Raw genomic sequence first — 18,789 nt, 5'->3', positions numbered from 1 at the left:
TTCAATCTGTATTTTTATTTCAGGTCAGAATTCAGAATACAGAATTCTAAGTCTTTGGTACTCTTCCTGTAAAGACAAACACCATGGTATAACTAGTATGGGTTATGTTTTAAACAAAAGCCAAAAATATCTTTCATGCCATCTTTATTGAGGGTGAGGGGAAGTACATCACATCTTAAAAGCAACCACCACCGAAAGAGCACCAAGTCTCAGGGTTTCCCCTGTTCCACATCATCATGCAGGTGATGTCGCTCTGACAAACCTCCCCGAAGAACAGGTCTTGCAGGCAAAGGAGATGCCTTGGAATATTTGATGCGATTCTCTGGTCAAAAAGTTTGGAGACCCCTGTTCTAGGTCATCAGATGCACCTCCTGTGTAACTCCCACCATCTCTGCTCTTCCCCAGAATGCATCAAGTCATAGTAAAGAAAAAAAACCCACATGCCCTCATTGCTGTGTGTCCAAGCATTAATACAAAGCTGAAGTTCAAATGCCATTTGAAACTAATGGCAACCATTTGGCTACCCAGCATAGGTTCAATTCTCTCCCTCCCACACCCTTGCATACAATCATGGGTCCCCCAACAATAGCATGAACTCATCACAAAGAATGTAATGTCATCTTCCCACTGCACAAAACTTGGAAATCACCTGTATCTTTAATAAAGAAATTTATTCCATCATGATAGACTCTGGGGCAGAGCCACTGCAGGCAGGTGAGGGTCATCTGTATGGACCCACCAACCTCTCCAAGCAATCAGGACCTGCTAGGGAGGTCTTAAATACAGGGCAGGATGCAGTGCGTGAGGGGCAGCATTGCAGGGCCTCCCTGCAGCCTTCAGGTCAGTGGGGCCGGCTGCTTGATTCTGAACGCTGTCTCTGGCGGGGAGGAGTATAGCCATTCAGGTACCCATTGGGCTGGCGCTTGCCAAGGCCTCCGTTCAGGATGTCCTGGATGTGCTGCACAATCAAGTTGATGGCCACTGTATAGAAAAAAAGGGCTTAATATAGTCCACACAGAATCCAAAATACAACACTTGTTATGCCATACAAGACAGAGTGTGTCCTTAAGTGTCATAATCAGGAAAGACATTTCCCTCAAATTCTTCATCTCCCTCCACACAGATCCAAGATGTGGATGCCTTTGCACCACACAATAGTGCTCCCTGCCACTTTCATAGTTTCCTAGTCCTCCCTTAAAGGTAAATCCTCTTTTTCAGCTAATGAGATTTCTACATCTTCACAGAAAGGAGACTTCTAGAATGAGAAGTGCTGAGACCCAGGCTTGCCTGAAGCCATACCCATCAACCTAGATCAACTAGATCAACCTGGGTCAACTTTCTCTCTAATTACAGACATGTAGAGCTGGTTATGCTTTCTTACCTGAGGGAACAGACATTCAGCACATTCCAAAAACAGATATTCCCCCGACACTGAGCCTTTCAGCTTTCCCACCCCAATCACTGCAGTGCTTTCAAGTTTCTAGAAAGTCCAGTACTGTCTATCTCCCTCCCCATATACCTGCTCCAGGAATACACAAACACACCAGAAGTGCTGTACCAGGAATGCCAGCTGATGTGGAAATGTCTTAACATTTTTCTGTTTCCAGTTGGCCTTCACCCACCAAGATTATGTAGCGATCACCTCATCACCACCACTCACCAAGGTTATCCACCCCTCTTGGGATAATCACGTCAGCATACTTCTTGGTCTGCCCAAAAGAAGAAAAATATGTCACAGAGAGTTGCAGTGGGACCTGCATGAATAGTTACTTTCTGTTCAACTGGTTAAGAGGCACTTTTTCAAGTGGGTGCTCCTCTTTTATTTAGCAGGGGGAGAGTAACTGGCCCACCTCACCCCAGCAGTGTCTTTTCTAGTGGCTGTCTGCTGGTATTCTTTTGCATCTTTTTAGATTGTGAACCCTTTTGGGACAGGGAGCCATTAGATATTTGATTTTCTCTGTAAACCGCTTTTTGAACTTTTTGTTGAAAAGCGGTATATAAATACTGTTGTTGTTATTGTTGTTGTTGTTCACAGTAGAGAGCTGACTGCAGATATTTCCTAGTACTGCTGGTCAAGTAACACATGAAAGCTGGAAATCTCTTCTCTTACTCTCCTCTCCTCTTGTCAGGATTGATATGCTTCAGTAAGGAGCCTGAAGAACTGTCCCTCCCTTCATCACTAACAGTCACAGAAATTCGACAGCTGTTGCACCGCTGCCCAATGAAGCTTTGCAGAAATAACCACAGGGGTTCGCAGCAGTGGGTACATTCATGCAAGTTTCTTGCCTGCCACCCCCAAGGGTTACATAGAAAAGTGTGAGCAAATGCAACAACTGCCAAAGATTTGAAAGACATTTTCAGCTTGGCTGTTTGTTGTTGAGGTCTAGTTGAAACAGGTTTTGTGCAAAGGAAGCCACATTTATTGTGAGTTCCAATTTGCAGGTTGCCCAGCACAGATTTTGGAGGGCAATGTCCAAAATTATATAACCTGAGCTTCCCTCCTCCCTGCCATGGTACGTCAATGCAGCAATCAATGTTTCTCAGCTCAGTGGGTGGCCAAAACATCCTCTCCAACACCACCCCCACCCAACCGTTCAGAGTTGACCTCTTACAGGAACAGGAAAAGCTGCATACCTCTCGAGCTGGGAACAGGGAGCACCAGCCAAATCTCCTTCCCTTTCTAAACCTCACAGCCACCCACAAACTTGCAAACCCAGAGTTGAGACAGGGGCATTTCCTTTACTCACAGGCAAACAGAATTCTTCAAAGGCTGGTTTGACAAAGGTGATATACTGAGATAAGATCTGCTCAAGATCTCTGCCTCTTTCACTGATGTCTCTGAGGACTGTAGCAGGAAATAAATAAACAGGTGAATGACACAGCAGGGCCAGCGCACAGCTGTACTCACAGGCCACCAGCCAAGCAGATTATGGAATCCTGGACAGGCTTTATGTCTTTGAAAATCAGTAGAACAGGGATGCGTGTGAAGTGCAAAAAGCACCACATTCTGAAACGCAGCACCAAACTAGAAGAGGTTCTGTTTTCTGATGCACTAGAATATTGGGAACTAGGGTGCATGGATCCTGCTTTTTTTCCCCAGTGTAACCCAAAGCAGCACACATGGGCAGGGCCTCCCAGGAGATCTCCCAACTAGGCACTGACCAGAGACAACCCTGCTGAGGTTCAGCTTCATTATGAAATTTCACATCATATATTAAAAAGCCAATTTAGAGAAGATGTGTAGCTGCAAGTTTTCCCTTCTGCTGCTAACAGATTCTTCAGGGGTGTCTGGTTCAGGACAGCAATTCATGCAGAAGGAGGGACAACCCTCTGGTGACGTCAAGCCACAATTTGGGGGCAAGGGGAAGAGCATGGTCAATTTTGAAAAAATTTGCAACGTTCCAATCAGAGATCTTATGCATCCTGTCTAGTTTGGCCCCCAAAATGAATTTAAAGCTAAATCCTATGCATGTCTACTCAGAAGAAACCTCCATTGAGTTCAATGGAACTTATTCCCAGGTAAGTGTGTATAGGAATGTGGCCAGTTTAAGAGTGGCAAGAATCTCTGGCAGGGCAAACAGCTGCCTTGAACAAAGAAAGCAAAGCTCTAGGAGGCTATGCACAGCACTCCTTCAGAGCCCAGTCCATGATAGCAATGTGCTCAGCATAAGATGCTTCCAGCTGATAAGTCGAAATTCTTTGCTTGGTAGAGTTAGCTCCACTGCTTTACTCCAAAGACAAGCAGCAAGCGCATAATTTATTCGGATGCCTAGAGCAGAAGCCAACATACTCCACAGTGCTGATGGATATACATTGAAGCCCCTACACCAAGATACATCAGCTGTATTAATTATGTGGACACAATCACAACGTCCCCATGCATCTGAAGAGAATCATTTGCTCACATGCTCAGTGCATGTTTTAGTTACTTGTGCAGATATAGCAAGGAGAAGACATCCCCCAACTTACCTCTGCGGGAGAGCCGAGTGTCGGCATCTGTGTCTACAAAAAGCTTCATCTGGAACAGGTCCCGGACTTCCTGGTTGTAGAAGGCCAAGATACCCTCAAATAGCACCACATCTGCAGGGTACACCGTTACAGTCTCTTCTTTCCTGTTAACATATGCAAGAAAGATTCTTAGATTCATAAGAATCATTCAAATTCTGATTCAAGAATCAAACATGACAAGAACATTCTCTGTGTGGCATAGTTCTTGAAAATATTAGCCACTTGAAAATTCAAAGGGGTTAATATACAGGGACCTTTATTGCCAAGCCTAAATCTCCAGTTACAGCAATCATATCTTAATTACAGTAGTGTTTTTATTTATTTACAAACTTGTCACACTACAGTAATTAAAATACCTCCTCTCTTATATATAGTAATTAAGATGATATAAATATGTGCAAGATGGAATCCCTGCATGTGCATGCATTCATGCATGTATATATGTACGTTTATGTATATATGTGAACACATGCAAGGATTACATTATTTAGGACAGCCACCACAGTTCTGTCAGCTTCAGGTGCCACTCAGACATAAACACAGCAAATCACAGCATGCAGTCTCTACAAACTGCTAAAGGCAGCATACCACAATTCTTGGAATAAAATCTGATGATGAGGTTTATCACCTGTGATACTGGTGTGGAGAAATGTAAATATGAAAACTCACAACTTCACTTCTGGTGCCTTCTGTTTGTCATTGGAAAAAATGCACCCAGGATGGATGGGTAGTGAGTTTTACAAGAGAACTTTCCAATTCACAGATCTTTCATCAACTGGTACTGTCAAGTATTCTCTCACACTCATAAGTAGACCAATAAAGTTAATCAAGGTAATGAAGGAGCAACAGGTGTGACTGAGAATGCAACTGCTGGCCCTGAGCAGCTGTCTAATGAACAAATTGGAGACCAATATAGAAGGCAGAGGTTTAAGAACTGTATATAAAACAGACTTTATACCTAATCCTAGACTAACTATTCCCCCAAGCCAACAACACCTTGGTTGCATCTGGATTCACCTTGGTTGCAACAGTTCCACCCAGTTCATACTGACCCCAGACAGTGGAATACCCACTGTCTCCTAGATGAAAATGAGTTCTCAGTGTCTCAGTCTGATGACATTTCAGCCCAAATTTCTGGATCTCTGAATGGTTTCAGGAAGATGTTAAATTGCATGGGGAACAAGGTGCTCCTCTGGGCATCCACATTTCATATCTTATGAAATAAGATAGCACCCTTCAAACCACCAGCAATGGAGCACATTCTGGGATCTAACCACCAGAGACACCTAAATATGTTGCTTTTAAGCTCTCCTCCAGAAAGTTTACCCAGGAGGAGACAATGGAATTAAACACAACTGAGAGATCCAGCAAAATCAACAGGATTTCCTACCTCTCAATGTAGCTCATCCACTAGGGAAGTCAAGACAATTTCAGTTCCAAAAGCAGACTGAAGCATTACTGAAACTGATATAGATAATCAGCATCCTGAGAAAATTCTCAAACTGGGTTACCATTTCACACTGAAATGGTAGAGATGGAATGCATAGGACGGGCTGATACATGTTCAAGTCACAGGGGTACAAAGACTATTTCTTTAGCAGGAGCCATGCCTACACCTTCTTCAATACAATTGGGATCGCACCCTCTCTCAGAGAGGTACCATAGCAGCCTCTGCTGTTCAATGGGCTAGCCTCAATCTGACTTTTCCAGAACTAGTCAGAAAGAACAAGGGCCAAGGATGCATGGAAAGGTGAGGCCTGTCGCGAGAATCCTGACCACATCTTCAAGTGGTCTTGGAAACACAATAACGAGCCATCAATTCATCCAGGACTAAGCCAGTACAATAAGAGTCCGAGCTGGAGAAGATATAGATGATTTTATTTGCAAATTGTTCACAGGAAGACTGTGAGGATTTTTCCAGCTTCCCTTGGGAACAAAGATGTAAAAGGCCTTTTACCACCCCAAAGGAAGCTCCACTGATTGACATTGTGTTGATGCAAAGGTGGCAGAAAAGTAATATTTGTTTGCCACCATCACCATAGAATAGGGTCTAAAATGGGATCTATCCCATGCTTGATCGATCAAGTTTGTGACAGCTAAGGAAACGTCTTCCCAACACCCATTTGCAAGCAATCATACAGTGAAAGAGAGAGAAAAATTCTCATACGCCTCCTATGAAGCATGCAGTTCTTCGCTCCTCTCTACAAACGTAAAGGCAAGAAATTATGGGGGGAGGGATTAGTCACACTCAGGCATGATCTTCCTCAAGTTAACCAGTATGGGTTTTATTTCAGGCTTGACAGCATGCCCCCAAGTCTTCTTTCCACTCCCCCAGATTTTAAATGTTCTTTTTAAACTTATAGACAGAGTTGTAGCATTTGTAATGTGAGGTGAGGTCTAAAACTAGGTACCTTAGTAGCAGAGCTCAGACACTTTATCCTCTGCACCACAAGAGCATTTCCCAGACAGAGAAAGCTGTTGATCTGATCTCTAATGCATCGCAGCACTCCCCTCACCACCGTCTACAGCAGAGCCAACAGGGGCATAGATAATTCTGCCCAGGTAATAAGGAACCATTCAGGCACAGGTTCCTTAGTCCAAACAATTTATCAGAGTAGCAATACAGATTCTCTCATCCTACCTCTATATGTCCTCTTCAAATCTCAGCTTTGTCCCTTCTGATCATCTTCTACTGAAGTCGGTAGTTGAACCCAGCCTACCGTGATCCTGTCTGCTGCCTCAAGCCCCTCTGACCCCTATTTATGTGCATTACAATTTAGGTGCAACTTGGCTTGAAGCCAAGCTAAGGTCTTACATGCAGATCCCCTGTTCCAAGGGCTCACTGACAGTCTCCACTAAGATGTAGACATAGACATGCAGCACCGCATCCCAAGCATGCACACTTACCGAGAATGGGAAACAAAGTCATAAACAGGTATCTGAACTGGTTTTCCCTCTGTGATCTCCCTGAGTGTTTTAACAATCAGCTCACTGTCAAAGGCATCTGCAGGGAGAATAAGAGAAAAAATGTTGAATGGTGTTGACTCTCAGGCCTGCCTAATGAGGTAGAAGCAGTTTCTAGGAGAAGCACCATCTTTCCTACTGTATCTTAAGGTTTTGTACAGTCTCCTAGGTCAGCCTCTTGCTGCTATGCTTTTGCACAGCTCTTATTTAATTCAATGAGGTCCTCAGAGAAGAATCCAGAGGTCCTGGATAGAGTAATGTGGAGGTTGAAGAGATGAAGCCTTTTTGGTAGTGGCACCTCTGCTATGGAATATCCTCCCTGGGAAGGCCTACTGGGAAACCTACCTGACTTCTTTCAGTGTTTAGTTTTCACTACATAGGGAAGATATGGCTCTGTAGGAAATACCTCTGGGAAGCTGTTAATTTGATTATTGCTGGGTATTATTGTTGTTCCTTTTCCCCGCTGCCAGGGTTGGCCCATTAATAAGCCTTAGTGATCATGGGTCCCTGGAGACATGTTAGAGGGACAGCCTTGTGCCTTGGTAGTGAGGGTAGCATGGAAAGTAAGATACTACCATCACTATTGCACCACTGCTACCTTCTTCCTCCTGGATGCTGGCTCCCTACCATTTGAGAAGACAGAGAAGGTGAGGGAGAGATGAAGTGGTGCAGTGGAGAGAGAGGTCATTCAAGGTTGCCGGTCTTCTATCTTTACTTCCCCCTTCCTCAACCTCTCTGGCTTTTTAGATGCAAGTGGTGGACATAGGAGGAGGAGTTGCTAGTAAGTAGATTATATTGAGGAGGTGCAGGAAAGAGCAGGGCAACAGAGAAAAACATTTGTGCAGTATACCACACACAGAGTGGACTGGAGAGAATGATGCTGGACCTTTGACTTAGGCACCAGGTGGCTTGGCTTGGGCCTGCTATTTTAGGTTTTGGTGAGAATTAAAAAAAAGTTTTCCTAATACAGTATAGTTTTGTTTTAATTTAATTTTTTGTTAGCCACAAATCAGGCTATGTTTTCTGTTTTGCCACCTTTAATGACACCCATAATCTGCTTCACTTCTAAACAGCTCTCAGTATTTCCATCTGGAGTAGAAAACATTACACTACTATGACATCCCAGTCTCCCAAGATCGCCTCTGGGTCGCCAACAGCAGAGGTGCAAACTGAGGTCTCTACCACTCTGCAGAGATTGTTTTGCTTCTCCATTCCCCTCCCAGTCTCCATGGCAAGTCACCTGGGTGGTCGAAGTTGAATTGGCCCTTGAGGGCTTTGGCTTTTTGCTCTGCGGTGAGTACTCGGTAGAAGCTGTCCTGGCTCAGAATCACAACCTGCTTCTGGCGATGGTCTACTTCATTCTGTCCCAGCAGTTGGACAATTTTGGCACAAACAGAGGACTGCAGAAGATTCAAAGAAGAGAAATTGAGCAAAAATCCTGGCACTTGAAAAGAAATCAGAATTGGCCTAAAGAACCGTCAGGGCAGAAGGTTTCCCTCCAGCTGCCTAGAGCCCACCTCCTCTGCCACTGTTCAAGTGGCAGGGGACTCCTCCGGATAGTTAATGAAGCAACATCTGCCTGAAATACAAGAAGTATGCTAAGGGGGTGCCAACAATAAAAAGACCCTGTCCAGTGGGTCTAGCGAAGCAACTTCCATTGGGAAGAAATCACACATGGCGCATCTCTTTTTTTTTTTTGTTATTGCCCATGATGAATCCTCAGCCCATGATCTTTCCCTTAACCACAGTTAAGGGAACCACAGTTACTTCACCGCTGTTTATAGTAGGGGCTAACTTTGTCTCTTTTTATCTTCTCCTGCTCTTTAAAGGGTTGTTTCTGGGTAGGGAGGATGTTGGTCCAGGTTCTAGGGTTGGGGCACAGTAGCACTCCCTCCAGCTTCTCCCAAGCTAGGCTTATACAGTGTGTGCACTTTGTACTACAGAGTTTCCCAAGTGTGCATGGGCAAGGAGTTTCGGTCTCTTTCAACTATACAGTCTGTATTATGGGGGTCACTCTATTCTCTAGACAGGGGTCTGGCAGCCAGAAGCATTTTGCTGCAGCAACTTATCCCTTCATAGCGGTCAGTCTCTAATCAGGTTGGCACCACCTAGCCTTCAGGACCTCTCAGAATCAAACTACACATAACATTAATGTAATTGGGGCCTGTGTGTGTTTTTAAAAAATGCAGCAAGCCCCAATGAAGACTGGGGGAGAAGACTGGGCAGGAGGTCTGGTCTAGAGGGTAGAGCCTCAGTTAGCCCAAAGATAACATCAGAAGGTTGCCAGTTCGAGGACACTAGCAGCCCTCTGAACAGCTGAGAATGATGAGACCTTGAAGCAGCTGACAAGCCCAGCTGAGTGATTCCACCTGCTCTTGGTGTGAGCAAGAAGCATCTTGGCTGCCCTCCATATGAGAGATGGAGCTGCTTGTCAGCCTGCATGGGAGAACTGGAGGCCAGAAGTGAGGCCAAACCAGGAAGATCCATTCTGAAATGTTGTTGGTTCTTGAAAGAGAGAACCGCTATGGTTGTAAAAATCCCCTTGAGGGATTTAGAAACGCCTGCCTATGTAAACCGCCTTGAATAAAGTCAGAGGAGTAAACTGATGACCAGAAAGGCGGTATATAAATACCAAGTTATTATTTATTATTATTATTATTATTATTATTTAACTCCGTCCTCACACTCTTCAGTCCTGCAAAAACCTCTCCATAAAATACTGTGGAGTAATGAGGAAGCTACTATTAGTGTAATTTATTTAAGCTTTTTTTTTTAATGTAATGTGGCCTTCAGTTGTGGAGTCCAAGTGTCATGTCTGAGGACTACATATCAATGGAGACATCAATAGCTCACATACAAAATCCAAAAGACAGATCAAATGTTTCAGAGATTTCATCTAGCTGCACCCCCCATTTCACTTGATTCTGTTAACACATACATAAGAACTGGTACTTCAATGCAGAAATTTCCTCTCCTCTCACTGTATCTCTTCTACCTTTTTAAAATCATGACTACTAGATTGCAAGATACCTTGAGTACACAGAAAGAAAGACAGTACTGTATATGAATGTCATAAACATTACAGTGAGGAATTTCTATTGCACTTTTCCATCTTATCACAAACACTTATCAGTAGGACTGCCACAGGCCACTTCAAAATACCCTAGGGACCAGTCTAGCCCACAGGCTGCCAAATTAGCAACCCATTTTTGCCCAGCCCACAGGCGCACACATTTGGTCCCTGTTGCGTATATGAAACATTGGGCAGAAATGGCTTAACAGCCTTGGTTCAGTTTCTTCCCAGGCCCTTCTCATTCCCATATGTTATGGCCATGATGGCCTTGACCAGAGAGGATCTCCAGCAATTCTAGAACAGGATAAGACTGAAGCCACCTTTACCATCTGCCAACTTCCCCACTCTGCCCTGTCATTTACATAGAAAGTGTGCAATGCCCAGCTGACATTACAGTTGTGCTTCAAGGATCATCCTCATCCTTCATCCAATAATAGCTCATCAATAACTATATAAATTAGCAAGTATCTCACACACACAGGTTCAAAATATTTTCAGGCTCCTGGAAGCCACTCGATGGCCACTTTTGCTTTCCCCCTTCCCCATGTTTTCTATGTCTGTGATGGGTATATTTTCATCTGTCCTCCCTCATTATCTCTCTGTCTTTATCAGCCTGGGAGAGGTTGCTACCCATCATTATTGACATTCCTGCTGTGAGAAGTTGCTTCTCCTAGCACATAAACAAGCTGTCTTGTGTCCCTTCCCCATTCCTCTTGCACACTTCCCAGACCCTTTGCTCTTTTTCATTTGCAACTTTTTTTCCCTACCAAACATTCCATACCCCATGTAGGAACCCCAATCATTTCTTACCCACAAGGTGCAGAAAGCGAATGGCCCTGAGCCCAGAAGAATCACTTTGGGGGTTTGTAGTGTCAAGCACCACTTTTGCTTCAGTTTTAGATCTGGCAAGAAATCATAGACTCTTAAGAGTTGGAAGGGACTTCAGAGGTCTTCTGCTCAAACCCCTGCTCAGTACAGCTAACTACCAAGCTTGGGAATTTCTAGCAGAAGCAAGAGAGGATTCCATTCCCCTTTCCTCTGAACAAGCTAAGGACAACTGTTTGTTAGAAACGCCTACACGTTATTACTTTTACTTGCACCAAAAAAAGTAACTTTGCCTGGAAACTACGTTCTTTCCATGATGAACCTGTGTATTGTTCTTCATGATTGGCAGCACTGCATGCCATGACCCCATAGTGTGGGGGGTAAGATCCCCTTACAACCCCAGTCCAGGGCCAACATATTACTGTATGATTTTAACTACGCAATTAGCCTGATTTTCTTCCTTGGAAAAATTAATTAGCCACAGTTTAGGCATTAATATATTCTTCTGTTTTTATTACCTTCTATTTACTACATTTATTATACAGAAGGCCAGTATGAGGTTCAAGTTATGTTTTAGTTCATTTTCAAATGAAATTATGATGGAAGATTCAGAAATATGTTCACAGATGTCAAATAACAAGACATGGGAACCATATAACCCCTTCTCTTCCATCACCTGTCCTAGGTGCCAAAGAAAAGGGAGAGGAGTAGAATCCCCCCCACTCTTTTTTCCTTTCGGTTTTCTCACTGACAGAACTCTTCCAGAGAATTCAATGCATCCACCCCACAGGGCAAAGGTTGAGCAATGTGAGTGTAGAAACCCCATGGTGGGGGTGTTGGGTACCCCGGAAGCCCCCATGCAGTCCAAACACATTTTTTTGCCCAAGAAATTGCCAACCCTTCCTAGCCAGCTCTTAATTTCTTCTATAAAAAGAGATTCTCAAAAAGACAATGATCAGGACAGGCGTGGGGACATGTAACCACAGCTCACCATGTCATTGCCTCCTCATCTGGATATAAACATGCTAACCCTTCTTTAGCCTCATTCTCCAAGCATTTTTATCCTGTCTAGACAGCTATCAAGATCCCTGGTGGGATTTATAAGCAATTTGACAGCACTGGAAGAACCAGCCAAACATTTTTTCCAACAGCACATATACTGTGAGTGGAAGAAGTGTATTAGAATGTAAACCTATGAGCAACACCACGTCTTCCTAATTTGTGTATGGTGCCTACTACAGCAATAGATGCAATACGAATGACAATTCTTAATGAAGAGCCTTAAACACACTTCTTCCTACTCACAGTCACAGCAGTCACCGTTAACAGTTACTGAGAGAGGGCACGTTTTCCCTATCATTAGCACCTATGTATTATAACTAGCATGTTGTATTTGTTTTTTGACTCTTTATCATTTACCAACTCTGAAAAGCAACATTTACCTTGATTTCTATAGCAGCAGCAACACTGTCTCATTCCCGAGAGTCTCTCTTCCTCTTTAGAGAGACTCTCTTCTCCCCAACTCCATTCCCCCAAATAGGGATGGAAATTGGTCAGATCAGAACCAACATGTTACATTTGTTGCCTGGTCTGTCTAGTTTTGATGAGAACAAACTGAGCATGAAAAACAAAGCTGTAGATAGAATGAAGCAGAACCAAATTGATTTTTTGCACAAATGCAAAAATAAACATCCCCCGCCCAATTTGAATTCTGAAATGAACCCTGAGGGTTTTTTTTTCCCTTTGCTTTTTTTTAAAGAACATGTTGTTAGCAAGTATTATGGCCAGTGCCACACTGGTATCTTTACATCTTGTTTTTCCTAATAACTATAACTAACCAGCATCTGTAACTGAGTTGGGAAAGAGACCATCGACTTGCAAGTCAGAATAATTCCCTGCCCCCCATCCATTTCAACTCTAGTATTATCCCAGGCCCTTCCTGCTGCTTTTTCAGGTCACAAACAGCCTGCAGATGAGCTACCCACCAACATTCAACAACTTCAACCGAACATTGCCACAGCTGTTACTATCCAACTTTCTATTCCTCCTTGTAGCCCCAAGCCACAGATATGCTTTTCTTTACTTCTCACACTCAGCACTCCTGATCTTAATCTATATTCAAATCCAAGATCAATTCAATCCAACAAGTAAGAATATAAAGAGAGTATGCCTTTGACCATATGCAGGTATTGTTCTCACATTTCATAAGAAGGTGATGTGAGAACAAGCCCCATAATTCCCAGTTTGCAGACTAAGGGCCCAATCCTATCTAATTTTCCAGCACCGGTGCAGCCACAATGTAACCCCAAGGTAAGGGAATAAATGTTCCCATACCTTAAGGAGGCCTCTGTGACTGCTGCCCCACCACAAGATGCAGTGCATGCCCCAATGGCACAGTTGCACTGGCACTGGAAAATTGGATAGGATTGGGCCCTGAGTCTTGACACCTGAGTACAGGTGCCCCTGAATTATTAAAATTAATCACTGCAGCATGAGGCGGGGATGGCTATCTTGGAATTTATTGTAAGTAGAAGGACCCTTGTTTTCCTGCTAATGGGGATTATTTCCTTTTTTTCTGAGAATGTCCCTAACGTAGCTGCTGTTATTGAAGTGCCAGCTGCCTCAGATTAAGAGAACATTGTGGCTTTTGAAATGCCATTGCCTCCTAAAGAGCCCCTTCCTCAGACACAACATTTCAGTAGACAGACATAATATTGCTGAGAAAGCTAAAGAGCATCATAATCATACAACAAGCATTCACATAACCCAGAATACTCATATTACAAAGGCTATGGATAGAATAATTCCAGTTCACTATGGCCTTGATAATCATGATGAAAAATACCGGAATCTGAGTTGTTTAACCAAGGAGGAAACATACTCTGTGGTTAAAATAAGCTGTACAGTGAGGCATCTGTGCTAAACTGTAATTGTCGCACAAGACAACTCAGTTTGCATATTTGTGGAATTTTCAGACTTTGCAAGACATTGCAGGAGGAGATGCAGGGCTAAGTGAAAAGATTGACTGGCTGTTACAAAAAAAAAAATGGGGGTAGACAAATCAGATTGTCACAGCAGCATCTAAGCCATATTGCAGCATAGACCAAAAAGAATTGCAAGCAGCTGACACCAACTTCCATGACAAAAAGCCACAAGGGGTTAGAGCCCAATTCATGTATGTCTACTCTGAAGAAAATTCCATTATAGTCAATGGAGCTTACTCCCAGGAAAGTGTGGATAGGATTGCAGCCTTAGGCCCAAATTCTAACCAACTTTCCAGTACCTGCATAGCTGTGCCAATGGGATATGTGCTGCATCCTGCAGTTGGGTGGCCATCATGGAGACCTCCTCAAAGTAAGGGAATGTTTGTTCCTTTACCTTGGAGGCTGCATTGTCCTTATGTTGGTGCTGGAAAGTGGATTAGGATTGTGCCCTTAGGCAGGTACTTATGCAGGCCATATACGGATCAGTAAGCACGGCTAGAAACAAAATAAATTGCCAGTTCTAATATTAGCTTCAATTTTCAGGATAGGAGTGGAATATAGTATCAGAACTAAAAGATCCTAGTGCTGCAGAATAGTCTTTTAAACATTCATATTCCTAAAGAAAAATTAAATTTCAAGGCTCACAGGTGATCAGGCATTTGAAGCCTTTTTCAAACATTGCCTGGAAACTCAACATCCTGGAGTCCAGGAAGCTGCTTGGAAAAGGCTTCATGAAGGCTGGAACATAGGAATTTCATACTCTAGCTTTTATTAGAGTAGTAAAAAGGTGAAATTTTTGAAATGAAACAAATTGTAAATAGAAGTTAAGGTTCATATGGAATTATGCAAAAGTATTTCTAGTTTATGCACACAGAATAGCTGGAGGCTAAAAGTGAGAGTTGCGAAATCTTTGATACAACACTCATATTAGCAAGAAACAAATTAGCTGTCCTTAGGCAAACCCTCAAGGCCCCCCCCCCTCAAATTTACAATTTGGGGATAATAATACTAATCTACCTTGCAGATGTGTTGTAAGAAATTTCTGAGACACATGGTGGTAATTGTTTAGCTGCATGCCAAACAGAAACACAGTCCCCTGAACTTAAAGATATTGAATTGTTTTGTTAAGAAGGTCAACAATTTCACACTTTAGTTCTTTGCGAACATGCAAGTGCATGCCATCCAGATGAAGCAAATTGTTAATTTTATATTTCTCAATAATCCCCAGAACTCCACCTCTTTTGATATTTATTTGACCCAGTTCTTCAGAATCCTTCACTGAAAGTCAGTTTAGACACAGGAAAGACAGATGTAAAAGATTCATTCAGCATCTCTGGAATCTCCCTATCCTCCTTTAGCATTCCCCTCCTTTGTTGTACAATCACTCCATCAAGAATTTAAAAATATAGTCTGTCCCCCCCTTTCTGCTTGCCTTATCATTACCTTATACTTGTTTTGCCCGTTTGTGCTTTTCTTGGTACTCATTTTGGAAAAACTTTTATTTTCTAAGAAAGACTTCTTGCTTTCTACAGCTTCCTTGACTCTGCTCATCTTTTTGAACTTGGTGGTAACTGTCCTAATCTGTGATATACATTCTATCTTAATTGTGGTTCTAAATAGCCTCCCAGCATCTGGAGAATTTTGACCATCTTAACTTTCCCTTTCAACTCCTTCAACCAGTTCCCTAATTTCTGAGGTTTCCTCTTTCAAATTCAAACATGATTGGCTTGAAATATGAATGTGAAATGTGAATGTGAAAATAAACTTTTTCTCCATCTCAAAGAGTACACTCAGTGCTTGAATAATAGTATGTCCACAATACTAAATTACTTTTAGAGCCTGGTGTTACTCTAATAGCAATTCTGTAGAAGAATCTGCTCTGGTTAACTTTTCTAATTATTGGATTCTGTGCCTTCTGATACTAGTATGCCCCACCTTTTGTATCCAGCAATAGTTACTTGTTCTCTCTTCATTCCACTAGACCTCATTTATGCCCACTTTATCTAGGTTGCCATTTAGCACCATGCACTGCAGCTCACTCTGGGCGCAAACCTAACCCCTTATGTCAGTGCTTACCATGCAGTGCCAAAGGGACACGTGCTGCATCCTGCAGTTGGGTGACACTCACAGAGGCCTCCTCAAAGTAAGGGAATGTTTGTTCCCTTACCTCAGAGCTGCATTGCCCTTATGTCAGTGCTGGAAAGCATTGACATAAGGGGTTAGGATTGCGTTCTTAGTCATCTTGGCACAGAAGCTTCTAGCATTAGCATATACACTGCACATAAGGCAAGCCTTGCCTTGCAGAGCACATAAAACTACCATCTGTCACTAAGGAAAACAGTGCAAAATGAAGCTAGTAGTCCAGAATTCAAACCAGAGTCCAATATGTTGCTCTACTACCAGACTTGAGTGTATTTTGGAAAAAGCAAACAGGTTGTAGAAAAGCCTGGGAGCATATAGCTGCTTGTAGGTCAGTTACAAGTCTTCTTTAAAGCTTTTTACTATGGACACATATAGAGCCAGGCTGGCTAAAGTGCTTGCTTCAGGCAGCAGGTTTGGAAAGGTGGCAAACTGGAACCCACCTGCACTTCATATTTGCCCACCACTTGCCCTAGTCAGTCACCTGTCCAACTGCTGCCCCACCCTCTTTCTACTCACTCTGTTGGAGAGCAAGGGAGAAGAGAATGGGGAGGTCTTACTTCCTCCTCTAGAGCCACTTCTTCTAGATGGCAGTGAGAGGTGGTTCTGGCTGCTGCAGGCGGGGCAGGGTGGGCTGATGGCTGACTGATGTTCCTACTGGGATGCTTGGTATTGGCTTGGGTGCTGGTGCTTGCATTGAAGCTAGTGAAGCGGACACACTTGCAGGGGACAGCAGAATTTGATGGCACTCTGGGTGCCGGATCATCTTGGACCACCCCTGGACATATAGCTAGCTTTGTAAGCAAAGGCATAAAAGATTCAAGCAGATATTGGCGGTCTTAGAAAGCAACAGAATTGAACCAGGCATTCTAGCTGCCCCGTTGTTGCCAGCTTTACCCACAAGGGAAGAGGCCAATGACTCTCTTTCCACCTCCACCCTTTAATGATAAGGCAACATAGCAAGGCAGTGCAGCATTCTTTGCCTCCACTGGATGTTTTCCAGTGCAGTCTGGCCTTTTGTCTGCTCCTGCTACAGGGTACTCAGGATCAAGCTTTTGTCTGACAGGAAGGCAGAGAACCCAGCTGCATAATGAGCCTGGCTAGGGTTGCTGGCTGCAGCACAGGGTGCTTACCTTGCCCAGCTTCTTACCAGAACAGTGGTTAGTTGCTAAGGAGAGAGGTGCTGGTGCCCAAACCTGCCTGAAAGCCACACCCAGTACCCTAGAAGCACCCAATCCAGTCCCAAACAACTGCTGATGGGCCATGTTTAGCCAGTTGAGAAAGACAGAGAGGAATTTATGCATATGCTCAGAGACACTCTCACCGTGCATAAGATCCAAACAACACAGGTTCCAAATCTGTTATACAATATTTAAGTTTGAAAACGAAAGATACAATACTCAGTTTTGCCTGCGAGAATGGCTTCATTACAGATATTTGGGATACAGGCGGTGGTTACTCAGGCACAAGAGACAGGAATTTAGGACACATCCAGACGTTATGTTTCCAATTCTTTTCCATGCCCAAGTGCTGAGGGCCCAATCCTATCCAACTTTCCAGTCCCGGTGCAGCCATGCCAAAGGGGTGTGGACTGTGGTGGTAGAGGCAGTCACAAAGGCCTCCTTATGGGATGGGAACGTTTGTTGCCTCACCTTGGGGCTGCATTGCAGCTGCACCAGTGCTGGAAAGCTGGGTAGGACTGTGCCCTGAGAGCCCGATCCAATGCACGTCTACTTGGAAGTAAGTCTCATTATAGTCAATGGGGCTTACTCCGAGGTAAGTGTGGATAGGATCGGTCCCTGAGTCCCGAAAGGGGGGGGGGAATTAGAAAACTGAGCAGTAGCACTAAAGCCAAGTTCCGTGTCCAGCCCTGTTACCAGCCTGGGTAATGCCCCACTGAGAGGGCGAGCACATGGACCCCAAAGGAAAGAAGGACAAAGGGAGGGCACGTTGCCGCCTTCTCTGCCCACCGACAGCAATGGCACCCCAGGAACCCGCTGCCAGCTCAGTCCTGCCCGTAGCGCCCCCTCCCCCGCCGTGCAGCAACAAAGGCCGGCCAGGCGGCGAAGCGAAGCAAAGCGCACCAGCTTGCTGATGCCATGTGGCTGCCAGCCTGGCAGGAGCGCGCGCGCCCCATCCCCCTCGGTGGCCAGCTGCAGGCACGCCGGGGGTGGGGGGCTCCAGCCTGCTTCGCTGTCAGTCAGCCACCCGGCCGCTCTGGGCGGAAAGCCCCTGGCCGGCCCTACTCTGAGCCCCCGGCACGTGCGCGCAGCTGGTGGTCGAAGCGGAAGGCCGGGACGGGCCGGGGCGCGCCACGTGCCAACAAGCCCCAGGCTCCCCAAGGCGCTGCTCGCCAGCCAGCCAGTCAGCCCGCCCCTGCAAAGACGCGGCCGCGATGCGGGGTTGGGGGGCTCAGCCCCCCGATCCTGTTTTTGCCGGCCCCGAAGGACAAGGGCCCGTGGACTATCAGCAGCAGGCTCCGCTCTGGACACGTGCGAGGTGCCAGCGGGCCAGCCAGAGGCGCCTTGCCGGGTCCCCCAAGCAGGCTGTCACGCGTGGAAGAGCAGCGCTCACCTTGCCGCTGGCCGTTCCCCCGCTCACCCCGATGAGGAAAGGCTCCTCGCCGCCGCCGCCTCCAGACTGCCCGTGCCCCTGCAGTCTCTGCTCGCTGTCCCCAGCCATGCTGCAGCCACCTGGCCCAGATCCGCCCGCCTGAACCGATGGATTCAGGTGCCTTCGTGCCCGCCCGCTGCACCTCCCGGCCCCGGCATGGCGTGCACGGCGCGCTTCCTTGCC

The 18,789-nt window shown here is 45.0% G+C and overlaps 1 protein-coding gene across 1 annotated transcript; it reads right to left on the bottom strand.

Annotated features, from left to right (window-relative positions):
* Positions 1–18,789, bottom strand: UCK2 (uridine-cytidine kinase 2). The gene is made up of 7 exons (XM_066623831.1): positions 18,568–18,789; positions 8,213–8,372; positions 6,916–7,012; positions 3,970–4,112; positions 2,748–2,845; positions 1,661–1,709; positions 1–981 (listed from the first exon to the last, which is right to left on the bottom strand). Exons 1-7 carry the CDS (start codon positions 18,673–18,675, stop codon positions 842–844), a joined length of 795 nt encoding a protein of 264 aa, XP_066479928.1. The 5' UTR covers positions 18,676–18,789; the 3' UTR covers positions 1–841.

Source organism: Tiliqua scincoides, chromosome 4, assembly GCF_035046505.1.
Source record: "Tiliqua scincoides isolate rTilSci1 chromosome 4, rTilSci1.hap2, whole genome shotgun sequence".
Taxonomy (NCBI): domain Eukaryota; kingdom Metazoa; phylum Chordata; class Lepidosauria; order Squamata; family Scincidae; genus Tiliqua; species Tiliqua scincoides.
Note: the sequence above shows the minus strand (reverse complement) of the source record. Positions and strands in the feature narration are given on the sequence as shown.